This window comes from Zeugodacus cucurbitae, chromosome 5, assembly GCF_028554725.1.
Source record: "Zeugodacus cucurbitae isolate PBARC_wt_2022May chromosome 5, idZeuCucr1.2, whole genome shotgun sequence".
Lineage (NCBI taxonomy): Eukaryota > Metazoa > Arthropoda > Insecta > Diptera > Tephritidae > Zeugodacus > Zeugodacus cucurbitae.
The window spans coordinates 10,114,883-10,128,670 of NC_071670.1; the positions used below are offsets into that span (position 1 = coordinate 10,114,883).

Here is a 13,788-nt window from a genome sequence, read left to right on the forward strand (position 1 = left end):
AAATATAATACGCTAAAATATATGTAATATAAAAAATCCACTGGGACTAAACACATAAAGTGAAGCAAAAAATCCATAGTTTGCACAAAAAACCTACTCAAATCCTCCGACAAAATACGGTTTCCCGCCACGAAAAATATTTAAAAAGTAGTATTCGATATGAACAGCTTTTAAATCTGAATCAAGTAGTGTATATTTCATTTTTCAAACACATTTACGCAGACATGTAGGCGCACAAGCACGGTGGGCTTGTGTATTTTTTGAATTAATGTCTGCAAATTACTAGGGCGTACACCAAAACAAGCCGAGAAATGGTGCCGACATAAATATTTATATAGACAGAAAAAAACGAGTGAAAGAAATTGCGTGAGTGTGTCTGGTTGAGAATTACTACATGCTTTAAGCTCTGTTGCGTATAGCTACGTGTATGTGTTAAGGTAAAGGATAGTAAATTGAAGATGCATTTATATGAGTATATGGTAGTATAATCTGTATACTTGCTTGAATATTTCTTTAAAATTTTTTAAATTTAAATAATGTGGCAAGCCTATTTCAAAAATAGTTTTCTAATAAATCTATTGAATTCCTCAAATACATTTTTAAATGTAATGATATATAATATAATAAGTGCCACCATTATGTGAAATATTTTTTTTTAATTTTTGTAATAGTAAGAAAATATAGGTGAGTCTCTCAGATATTTTGAAGAAATGCAAAGGGAATCTTTTTCTTTCAATAATATGTCTTCATGCCAAAAATCAGTGAAATCGGGTCATAACCTCACCTAGCTCGCATATACCTAATATTAGGGTTGATTGTGGGTTATATTAATAAAATTAAATAAATAAATTGCGAGAGTATAAAATGTTCGGTTACACGCGAACTTAGCCCTTACTTACTTGTTTTTTTATTTTATTTGTCTTATAATTGAACACATACAACTCTTAATTTGATGTGGTTCCATGAGTTTTTTGTTAAAAAATTATAAATGTTTTCAATTTTCAGTTAGGTGGTAACTATAAAAAATATTTTTTCTGCTTTAAAGTAATCGCTCTATATTTATTTTTAATTTTTGATATGGAATGTGTTTCCACTCAGCATCGTCCCAACACTTTACTCCATTTTACCCCAGCAATTTCACTTTTATTTCGCTGCTTTTTCTATTTGGACGCGCAAATTTGTAATTTCACTTTAATCCTTAGAAACGGCACACACACACAAACACATATAATTTTTCACATAACATTTTAAAGGAATGTAGCGTTCTGTCTGCATATGTTTTACGTCATCAACGTTAAATACGTAAGTCATAAAATTGCTCGCAGCAAAAATACCTACATAAGCGCTCAACAGAGAAAACAAGTTGTATCCCTACGCTTATCCTTTAATACCTTATAAAGTTTACGTGCGCAGTAACAGTAACACCGACGGCAGCGGTAGTTGTAAGCTGTAAAACAGTTTACTTTTCTTAAGTTTTTTTCTTATTTTAATAGTCGACGTGAGTGTGAAATCAACGCTTTAAGATGTATTTTAGCGCTTAGAAAGCCTTCTAGCCTATATTTATATTTCTGTATACGTGTGTGTGTTTGCATGTGTGTGTGAGTCTCACAGTTCTATTCATACAAATATAAAGGTATTGTGGTGTTTGTAAAACTGATTCTGGTTGATTTATGTGCTGCTCTCACTTGTTTATATGACAGTATGTTGAGCTCACATTGCTTCTATACGCTATATTCACATATATATAGAATTGCATAACACACCTATAATCCTTTGCTGACATGCTTAGAACTGGAAAATACTTAATACCCAAACCACTCACTCCCTTATAACACACTCGTATTCAATCACCGAGCAGGAATTCGATATTTGTTTCTTTACTAAGTAACGGGTGATTTTTTTGAGGTTAGGATTTTCATGCATTAGTATTTGACAGATCACGTGGGATTTCAGACATGGTGTCAAAGAGAAAGATGCTCAGTATGCTTTGACATTTCATCAGGGATAAAGGGATGTCCAACTTATTCCAGTGTGAGAGCGCCTCAAAATTTGCGTTTTTTATAACATTTCGCAATGTTGCCAGATCTGAAAAAAGAGAACTTTTTGGGCATTCTAAATTAAACACCCAATTTGCATTTTCCACACCACCTATGAGGTACGCAAAAGGGCGCGTTACCGAAGTTATTTTTGGGTGCTCGGTTCCCCAGTAGGCCTATATCACCCATAAAAATATTTTATTTACATAAATCAACGAAAAAACAAAAGAATAACAATTAATTCATAAATAAAAAAATAAAATTCACAAAAAAACAATAGCATGCAATAACAATAAATTCATAAATAACAAATTAAATTGACAAAAACAATATCACAGCATGCAATAACAATTTTTATAATAAAATAAATATATACATATATACAAATGCCTACATTTAATACCCTAATTCTCACCTAATCTAAAAATTAAGTCCTGACTTTAGAGCCTCTGTGTATTAAAAAAAAAACATTGTTTACATTTTGGCTATTGTAACCCCTAAAAAAGAAGAAAACTACAAATTAGAAACACATAAAATTTTATTCTTAAAATTGGGGACTGAAAGATCTCTATTTAAAAATTTAGTTATAAAATAAATCCTAATTCTAATAAAAAGAGCAATTACTACATTTGGGTCACAGTCTTCACAACACAAGAAGGGCCTAACATCTTTTAATTTAGAAAAAAGAATTTCTCCTACACCTATCTTGTGACAATTTCTGTCGAATTCCTCAACAAATTTAGTTTCTATGTTATTAATAAATGCAACAAATTCATTAGGCGGCTTAACTAAGTTGCATTTATCGATTTGATTTTGGTGCAGGAAGATGAATTCATCAGAAGGAATTTCATCTCCTAAATAAGGCAAGGGCAGGAGGCATGTGTGCATTTTGAAAATTTTCAAATATAGATAGCCGCAGAAGTAACTAAATGCGTTTTCTTTTAAAAAATTGATTTCTAAACTAGTATCTAAAGTGATGGATCTAACAATGGAGTGTTCGGGCCGTGGTAAGCCTTGAAAATCCTGCCAAGAAAGGTCGTTCAAAAAGGAATCATTGCACACATTAAGAAGAACATTGTTGCTATGTTCTGAAATTACAGTAGCTTCGGGTTCTAAAGGCAGCTCACAGTTTCCTTTGGTTACGATATTTACGTAACGTAGGCCCCACGACTTTCTAAATAGAGAACATGAAAGGTGTTACTCTAGTACCTCCTCTACTTCTAATCTGACCAAAAAAATGTTCTAAACTGTCCTGGCATAGTCGTCTTGTCTTTAGGTAGGGAAATCCTGAATGTGGCAGCAATCGCCACAAGCGTCTTAAACTATTTATGTTAATTATCCACCCCTTTATAAAATTGAAATTATTTGTTGTGTTGTTTCCTAACTCATCTACGACCCGGATTGTTTTTAAAACCTGTTCTGCCTCATCTAAAAACTGTTTTTGCTCTTCGGAACCTTCAAAAACTTTTTTAGTGGGTACAATAGCCTCAACAAAACTGCTATTAAAAATGTCGAATAACTTATTAAAAAAAGAAACGAATTCCGCGGTATTAATAAAGCTTACACTATTTGAGCTTAAGGCTCCGGAGCTGTAAAGGGATAACATACCAGAAGCGACCGTATTACTTAACACTTGAGACGCGAATTTAACCTTCATTTTTTGGAAGGTATTGGGGTAAATATGAGCATCGGTTAATTTATGCGCGCACCGATAACTCGACTTAGAGTCCATTTTGTAAAAATGGATTATATCGGACCAACTAACGCGACGATTTTTAAAGAAAACTTTATTTTTATTATTTTGTAAGCAGTTCCGGCTGCATTTTATCAAATGGGGGCTATCGTAAAAAAAACATATTTCCTTGCCATTAACATTAAAAAAAGGCCGTGACGCTGAAACACCTAACAAATTAGCAAAATTTTGAAAATTAGTACCCTGGTCGCAAACAAAATGGCAAGGAACTAGTCCTATATTTTGAAGTTGTGTAATGGCTTCAAGAATATATTTTTTGAGGACATCTCCTTTGCAAGAACCTCTTACAAAGAAATACGCTAATGGGTGGGACCAAGGTTCGCCACCTATACCTTGCACCATTATGGTCATTGCAGTTGTGGCTAATCTAGATGTACGATTTTCATCGCCATAATCTTCGAGACCTATCACCCTATCAAATTTCCTATCATACTGCAAATGACATTTCAGTGACATTTCATCACAAGAAACGGATACGAACTTTTGTTCAAAAGAAAATCCCCTACACCTAATTTCTAACGATTTTATGCTGCTTTGGGTGCAACCTGGGAAACGAGGCCAACCTGTAACAAAATTATGCAAAGTGTTTTCTGAAGGAAAACTAAGCTGGTGCTTTAGGTATCGATAAGCAACTGGCGACAAGAAAAATACACCCAAAGCTATGGTTTTAAAAAAATTATCATACCGCTGACCGTGATTTTTACGTTTACTATTAAAAAAACTACTCCTAATACAAGCTCCTAACTGAGGAGGAACATTGCTACAAACTAACTCAAGAGGGTCTGACTGTTCCCTAAATGAACTATTTCTTATTATTTCCCTACATCTTTCTAATTCAGTGGCCATTTGGACCAACTGAGCCTTTAAACTCCTATTCTCCTGTTCTTTTTCATCTAATTTTATTTGTAAAATCCTATTCTCTTCCCTCAATTTCTTCTTTCTATCTGTCCCTGCTGTCAGACCCCGACCTGTTTGCGCGGCCTTTTCAAAACTATTTAAATGTTCCTCCTCAAGGAATGGAAGAGGCTCTAGAACTATATCGCGATTTCCCGTTTCAAAAAGTGGAAGAAGCTGCTTCGATGCACCGGTTGCATTTGAGACAGCTTCTTCAATAGGAGCGAAATCTTCCGTACCCAACTCTATGGGTTTTTCTAATAGAGAATTAGAGGCATTAAATGTAGGCTCTACTAAATTTACGTCGGGAACGGCCCTCGGACGCAATTTTCGTTCGTGACGCATTTTTTCGGAAAAATGACGTTCACACGCGAAAATGTGTTTAGGCGTTTTTTCGCCAACTTCTTCAAAAACACCTAAACGCTTGAGCCAACATTTACGCCTATTAAAAGGAAAAATATAATTATCGTAAGAAATAATATTTATAATAATAATAATAATGCAAAAAGAGTCAAAACACATCATTTTCCTTACACAAAAATTGTTTGTAGATATTTTCTATAATTTACAAAATTTTAAAATTTCGATATATCGAAAAATATCGAAAGTTTTTTTAACAGTTTTTATAGACATTTACACACGTTTAATATATATACCGAACGACAATTTAAATTGGACTATTGATGGTACATCCACTATATTCAAATCATAAGCGCGCGCAGTCGTTATTTCAAAAAAACTTAATAATAAAAATTCGATATATCGAAAACTATCCAACACATTATTGAAAAAAAAGCAATTTTAACACTTTTTTGTCTCAAATTTATCGCACCGCAATTACTTTACACTTTATATTTATATTTGCTTTATTGGTTTATGACACTTTTTGCACTATTTTTTGCACGTTTTTTTAATTACTTACCGTTCGAGGTCCGCTCCCACGCTGGGAAATTTAAACACCCTTCCTCCCTCGCCGCAGCCAACAACACACTTTTTCCAGCTTTCTTTTGCTTTCGGCATTTTGTCTGAAAAATCTAGATAAAAATTATTAAATAAATACCTATTTATTTTACAAATATTGAAATATACTTACATGTACTAAAGCTGCGTGCTATTCTTTCTATTTCTATTCTTATTCTTCTTATTTGTGGCAGTTACAAATGGATGGAAAAAATTGAAAATATCTCTGTTTTCAAATTTTTTTAGCAACATTTTAATCTGGCCGTTCCAGTTTCCCAATTGCGAAACGTCAAAACCTACTGATTCCAGTCAAATGTCAAAGATTGGTAGGTTTTGACGTTTGTCAATATGCTCTCACTTCCAATAAAATGAGAGTTGAACATCTCTTTATCTCTGCATTTCATCATGAATAGACTTACTAACGAGCAACGCTTGCAAATCATTGAATTTTATTACCAAAATCAGTGTTCGGTTCGAAATGTGAAATCCGCTTTTTTATCGACAAATTTTGTTCAGCGATGAGGCTCATTTCTGGTTGAATGGCTACGTAAATAAGCAAAATTGCCGCATTTGGGGTGAAGAGCAACCAGAAGCCGTTCAAGAACTGCCCATGCATCCCGAAAAATGCACTGTTTGGTGTGGTTTGTACGCTGGTGGAATCATTGGACCGTATTTTTTCAAAAATGCTGTTGGACGCAACGTTACGGTGAATGGCGATCGCTATCGTTCGATGCTAACAAACTTTTTGTTGCCAAAAATGGAAGAACTGAACTTGGTTGACATGTGGTTTCAACAAGATGGCGCTACATGCCACACAGCTCGCGATTCTATGGCCATTTTGAGGGAAAACTTCGGAGAACAATTCATCTCAAGAAATGGACCCGTAAGTTGGCCACCAAGATCATGCGATTTAACGCCTTTAGACTATTTTTTGTGGGGCTACGTCAAGTCTAAAGTCTACAGAAATAAGCCAGCAACTATTCCAGCTTTGGAAGACAACATTTCCGAAGAAATTCGGGCTATTCCGGCCGAAATGCTCGAAAAAGTTGCCCAAAATTGGACTTTCCGAATGGACCACCTAAGACGCAGCCGCGGTCAACATTTAAATGAAATTATCTTCAAAAAGTAAATGTCATGAACCAATCTAACGTTTCAAATAAAGAACCGATGAGATTTTATGCGTTTTTTTTTTTAAAAAGTTATCAAGCTCTTAAAAAATCACCCTTTAGTTATCATACACATGCATATCCACAGGTTTCACTGGTTCGCCAGTTGACAAATTCAAGCCAATTGGTTCTGGATTTAGTCGATCCTCCTCTGTCAATTTAACAATAGTATCTTGTGCATCGTAACCGATATTAATAGCGAGATTCTTTGGAATGACCAATAAAGCCTCGGCGAATGCTTGTATTCCTAAACGTACTTTTCCCTTAACGGTGTCCTTGTATTTATTGAGCGCGTTGTATGCGCGTACTTCGAAAGCGCCAGCACCTGGTATAACATACTTATCCACACGCGCATTGTTAATCGCACGTAAACCATCGCGAATAGTATGCTTATTGGGTCCCTTAATCAAAGTGGTAACTGATTACGGATTTTTGCATTCCTCAACAAAAGTGTATTTGTTCTCACCAAGTACGTGTTCGGACATGGGATCAATACCTTTCTGATTGATAACAACAAAGTTTTCTCAGTGCCATCGCAAAGTTTACGCTTCAACGCAATGATTTTCTGTACAATGAATTCTGATCAATGAATTCACGTTCAGCAAGTGCAAACTTCTCACGCTCATCGGCGGTCTTATAGAAGAATCCTGAGTTGATTTCCGACTTTTCATATTCCAATGAAACGTTGCAAGTGAGCACATAAGCATTTCCCAAACGTTTTGGTATATCCGGCTGACGCGTGCCGTGATCCAAGACAATACCACGAATAAGACTGGTGTCGTTTGCAGTCTATGGTGCATTTCCATCAGCTCAACCAGGTGCAAATCAACTGGTTTATCGTCCTTACGTATAGCCAAAACAGCATCTACACACACTTCAGTTAGAATATCAGCTAGCGCTGGGTGCACTTTGGTGCGCAAGCTGGTATTAGCAATACCGATTAAATATTTCTTGTTGATTTCAATGGGAATTTTAACAACGTCCACTACTTCTAAAGCTTTGCCACGTGCTTTTTCGAAGCCTTCTGTTACAATACGTGGATGCATTCCCTCGCTAAGGTAAATATCGGCTTGCTTCAACAGCTCGCCAATAAGCAAAGACAGTTGATGTAGTGCCATCACCAGTGGAATCATCCTAAGCTAATTATTTTTTTATAAATTTTAAGCATGGAAGACTATTTTTGAGTACTAACGCATTTTAAAAATTTATAAAACTTTTTTTCTGGCGCATGCTTTATAACAAATTTGATGAAGTTACTCAAATTCGCAGGCTAAATAAAATATTATAGCTTCAATATTACTGTATAATAGATATTATAAAAAATAATGTAGTTAATTATTTTCACAGACATAACACTTGAGCGTTATACTGTAAAGATGCTGAAAATATAAACACATTTTTCTCTAGCATAAGCTTTGTAACAAATTCGATGTACATCCATGCGATAATTCTGTTTTTATATTCTCGCAACAAAAGTTGCTAAAGAGAGTATTACAGTTTTGTCCACATAACGGTTGTTTGTAAGTCATAAAACTAAACGAGTTAGATATAGGGTTATATATACCAAAGTGATCAGGGTGACGAGTTAAGTTCAAATCCGGATGTCTGTGTGTCCGTCTGTTCGTCTGTCCGTCAGTGTAAGCTGTAACTTGAGTAAACATTGAGATATCTTAATGAAACTTGGAACAATGATGAGGGACTTGTAGAGTTTAGTTTTTGTTCGTCGAGAGAGGACTTTACTTTTCAATTGCCTACTCAGTCCATAGTAGCACCTGTTGGCAAGAGTGATTCTGCGTTGAATTTCAAGGCTGACATTATTATCGGTGTTAATGTTGGTTCCTAGGTATACGAAATTATCTACAACTTCAAAGTTATGACTGTCAACAGTGACGTGGGAGCCAAGACGCGAATGCGCTGACTGTTTGTTTGATGACAGGAGATATTTCGTCTTGTCCTCGTTCACCACCAGACCCATTCGCTTCGCTTCCTTATCCAGGCGGGAAAAAGCAGAACTAACGGCGCGGGTGTTGTTTCCAATGATATCGATATCATCGGCGTACGCCAGTAGCTGCACACTCTTGTAGAAGATTGTACCTTCTCTATTTAGCTCTGCAGCTCTTATAATTTTCTCCAGCATCAAGTTAAAGAAGTCGCACGATAGCGAGTCACCTTGTCTGAAACCTCGTTTGGTATCGAACGGCTCGGAGAGGTCCTTCCCGATCCTGACGGAGCTTTTGGTGCTCAACGTCAACTTACACAGCCGTATTAGTTTTGCGGGGATACCAAATTCAGACATCGCGGCATAAAGGCAGCTCCTTTTCGTGCTGTCGAAAGCAGCTTTAAAGTCGACAAATAGATGGTGTGTATCGATCCTTTTTTCACGGGTCTTCTCAAAGATTTGGCGCATGGTGAATATCTGGTCAGTTGTTGATTTTCCAGGTCTAAAGCCACACTGATAAGGTCCAATCAATTTGTTGACGGTGGGCTTTAGTCTTTCACACAGTACGCTCGATAGAACCTTATAAGCGATGTTAAGGAGGCTTATCCCACGATAGTTGGTGCAGATTGTTGGGTCTCCCTTTTTGTGGATTGGGCAGAGTACACTGAGATTCCAATCGTCGGGCATGCTTTCTTCCGACCATATTTCGCAAAGAAGCTGATGCATGCACCTTATCAGCTCTTCGCCGCCGTATTTGAATAGCTCGGCCGGCAATCCATCGGCCCCTGCCGCCTTGTTGTTCTTCAAGCGGGTAATTGCTATTCTAATTTCTTCACGGTCGGGCAATGGAACATCTGTTCCATCGTCGTCGATTGGGGAATCGGGTTCGCCATCTCCTGGTGTTGTACTTTCACTGCCATTCAGCAGGCTGGAGAAGTGTTCCCTCCACAAACTCAGTATACTCTGGTCATCAACCACTAGATCACCGCTGGGGGTCCTACAGGAGTGTGCTCCGGTCTTGAAACCTTCAGTTAGTCGCCGGATCTTTTCGTAAAATTTTCGAGCATTACCCCTGTCGGCCAGCTTGTCAAGCTCTTCATACTCACGCATTTCTGCCTCTTTCTTTCTTTTTCTGCAAATGCGTCTCGCTTCCCTCTTCAGCTCTCGGTATCTTTCCCATCCCGCTCGTGTTGCGGTCGATCGCAACATTGCGAGGTAGGCAGTCTGTTTTCTCTCCACTGCGAGACGACAATCCTCATCATACCAGCTGTTTTTTTGGCTTTTCCGAAAGCCAATGGTTTCGGTTGCAGCTGTACGTAAGGAGTTTGATATGCCGTCCCACAGCTCCCTTATACCAAGATGCTGATGAGTGCTCTTAGAGAGCAGGAGTGCAAGTCGAGTAGAAAATCGTTCGGCTGTCGGTTGTGATTGCAGCTTCTCGATGTCGAACCTTCCTTGTGTTTGTTGACGTGTGCGCTTTTCTACACAGAGGCGGGTGCGTATCTTAGCTGCTACAAGATAGTGGTCCGAGTCGATGTTGGGACCACGAAGCGTACGCACATCAAAAACACTGGAGACATGTCGTCCATCTATCACAACATGATCGATCTGGTTGCGAGTGATTCGATTCGATAGTAAACGCAGTTTATTAAGTTAAAAAAAGTATTTTCGACTTACATTTTCATGGTTCTTTTCGGATCCAAGTTAGTACGCATTACATCTTGTAAGCCTTTTGCAGCTGAGATATTAATGGCCAAAGCTTGAGTAACACGTGCAAATTCAGCCTTTGGGTTCAATAAACTGATCGAAGCCATGCTTATTAAAAGATTTTAAATAATTGTATTTAATTTTAACAATTTAATGCTTGATAAATTCAATTATTTGTGACACACGTTGTGAACGACAAGCAACAAATTTCTTGAAATCTTCAGCAGGGAAATCTACTGGCAGATGTGCAAAGCAGTATGTTCAGTGTAGTGATGAGCGATATTGCTATTTTTAATTTGTGATTTTATATTGCTATTGCGATCGCAATAAAAAAACGGATTTATGAAAATTTGTACTCCACTTTTTTCTAATTATTTTTTTACATATACATTTTTATTAGTTTTAACAATATCCAAAATTTAACTGCTTTTGTAATCACCGTACCCAAAAGTATCGAAAGCGCAACTAAAATTGCTACTGTAATCACTGAACAGTGGTTGCAAACTTCGAACTGATATTGGTACAGTGATCGAACAAAAGCACAGAACTTCTCTATAGCTACTGTGATCGAACTCAGATTACTGAACTGCAATTGCGATTGTAAGTCACTGATATTGACAAAAATTGATCGCAGTTGCTATATGAGATTTTTCAATCACAGTGAAAAAATCACTGGTAGTGAAATATCGCTCATCACTAGTTCAGTGTTCGCAATGATAGCTGTCAGTTTTGCGGTGCGGTCACTCGCTAAGTTGAGGGATTTCAGCGCAACACTAGCATAGTGGCAACATTGAGTCACGTTCCCCCAGTTTTGCAATAACTGGAACTAGCTGTTGTTGTTCGTTGTATTTCAGTAATTCAGTTCAAACGAAACGAAACGATTCAACATCAAACAGACATTTTTTAGTTGTACGCTAGGAAGCTCATTCTGGAAATAGCTCGGTGTATTTTGTCATTAGCAAGTATAATTGATTTGTTTTGTAGTGAAGCGAACGACGGAACAAAGCAAAAGATACGCAAGCAACTTGACTTGCCTAAAATCAACCTGTTAAAAAAAAAAATCACTGTGGAAAACAACTGCAGTGCAAAAATGGCGAGGGGGGTGAAAATGATTTGCGCATTGGTCACTATATTTGCAATTTTATTACTTACACAAAATTTCGGCGGCAGCGAAACAAAGAGCGCTTTGAACAACAATCGAAAATCTGGTAGTGGACGCACACCTAGTAGTGCAGGAAATGTGACCAAACCGAGCTATCCGACAAAAAGTGGCAGCAGTGCAGGTAACTCGCACACAGATGTACCCAAATTGAGATGCCCAGGGTATAATTCGCAACCAAATCGCCCAGATTTGGCTCCAGGAGGTTGCGCAACCAATACTCAACACATAGGATGGAATGTGCCGAAATCGCAAGGACCTCCAGCTCCCGCAACCAACGTGTATTCATCGCCTGCACATATGCCAGGTGGTTACTCTCCTTCGGCTGTAGTACCACCTAGTGCTGCACTTCCTCAAGGTTCTGTACCCAATCCGCAACCGCCACAACAAACTTCGACAAAATCAGGATTTGGTAGGTTTATTAAATATTAAAAAAAAAACCTGAATTCTAAATAGTTAAATATTAGATACTGGTTCGGTTACTGGCGCAATTGGTGAAGCAATCCTTGAACGCGTGCTTAGGCCAATACATACGCGTGTCGTATCAGCACAACCTGCCGCCGCTAAACCATCTGGCAGCAACGATGGCAAAATCATCATTATAAATAATGGTCCACCCGGTTCAGTGACTACAACAAATGCTAACCGTGGCACCGTCATCACAACAGGTGTCGTTGGCGAAAACGTCACAAAACCCATGCCTGGCCAATTACCCGCCGTTGCACCAGCTGGCCCCGCGGTATCCAATGTACCGCTTGCACCCGTGGGTAAAAATATCGCAGCACAACCAACACCAGCACCAGGTGCTGCACCCGCAGAAGATGCTGCTGCTGCCGCTCCACAACCCGCTCCCGAACAGCCAGTGCGCATAAATGAAACCGATCCAAACGATAACACCAAGATGGTTGAAGTCGAGAAAACTGCCGGCTATCTAGCACCGCAACCACCACCACCAGCATCTGCAGCTGGTGCTGAAATGAACGGTACAGCGCCGGTTATGCCACCAGCTGGAAAGGGCAGTGCACCATTGGCACCAATTGGCCCAGTCACTGCAGCTTCACAACAATTGCAAGCAATTCCAACGCAAATACCTTTGTTGTCGGACAATACTTCAGCAAAAAAAAGTGGAGCAGTGGCATGGCTCAATTCGATAGCAACGGTGTTGTTGCCATTATTTGTTGCTTTTTTTGGGAATGCATTAAGTGCGTGAAACCATAAATGGCATGAAAAAGCATAAAACGTGAAAAGACCGTAAAGTAAGCAGCTAAAAATAGTAAAAAAAAATCGATAATCTTAGTAAATTGTGACAACAACAAATTGGAATAAATGTTATGGAATTCACATACCTCTTTTTGTAACATATATTCTCTTACTTTTGCATAATGCTTCGAATCTGTAGAATCTCAGCATATTTTACAATGATTTTTTTCATCATTACGCGTTTACATATGGGTCATTCTCTGGAAAAAAAGCCACTTGAAAAAAAAAGTTCTTTATTTTCTTTGGCAATGATATATCTTATATTTAATCCCTTTTTGTTTTCCATTATTTTTTAATATTTCTTTAAATTTTTTTGTATTTTTCAAATTTTTAATTTTTTTTGTTTGTTTTTTTTTTTGTTTTCGATTTTTTTTTTTAAATTATTACGTAGATTAGATTCAAGTACGTGATATCTATAATATAAAAATGAATCGCAAAATGTGTTGCTAAGCGCATAACTCGAGAACAGCTGAAGCGATTTCGCTAATTCTTTTTTGCAATGCTTCTTAAAGTACAAGGATGGTTCTTACGGAGAGAAAAATTAAAAATTTCCTTAAAAAGTCTAAAATCCACGCTTTTCTAATCTCCCATACAAACTACTCTACAAACATAAAAATGAATTGCTGTTCGTTAGTCTCGCAAAAAGTTGAGAACGGTCACACCGATCTGGCTAATTTTAGTCTTGAAAAATTCTAGCAAGCCCAAGAAAGGTTTAGAAAGTATGAAAATATGGAAAAATTGCGAGGAAGATAATAATAAGAGAATTATATTTGAATTGACAACAAAAATACAAAATAAAAGAAAACAAAAAATAATAATATTTTGAAGGTTGTCATTGTTGCTTTGTTAAAATATTTTTTTCATTTCTCAAATGTATAAGGTTGTGCCGATATCCCAAAACAATTTGTAACTAA

General features: G+C 37.3%; 1 protein-coding gene and 1 pseudogene across 1 annotated transcript; one reads left to right on the top strand and one right to left on the bottom strand.

Annotated features, from left to right (window-relative positions):
* Positions 1-1,818: 1,818 nt before the first annotated feature.
* LOC128921929 (T-complex protein 1 subunit zeta-like) lies at positions 1,819-10,562 on the bottom strand (annotated as a pseudogene).
* Positions 10,563-11,322: 760 nt separating this feature from the next.
* On the top strand, positions 11,323-13,037 carry LOC128921930 (uncharacterized). The gene is made up of 2 exons (XM_054230969.1): positions 11,323-12,026; positions 12,082-13,037. Exons 1-2 carry the CDS (start codon positions 11,546-11,548, stop codon positions 12,822-12,824), a joined length of 1,224 nt encoding a protein of 407 aa, XP_054086944.1. The 5' UTR covers positions 11,323-11,545; the 3' UTR covers positions 12,825-13,037.
* Positions 13,038-13,788: the final 751 nt, after the last annotated feature.

Bases quoted from the DNA above. Each gene is read 5' to 3' on its own strand.
- LOC128921930 (XM_054230969.1), top strand. From the start codon at position 11,546: ATGGCGAGGGGGGTGAAAATGATTTGCGCATTGGTCACTATATTTGCA. The intron at 12,027-12,081 runs GTAGGTTTATTA...GTTAAATATTAG, and splicing joins TTCGACAAAATCAGGATTTG to ATACTGGTTCGGTTACTGGC.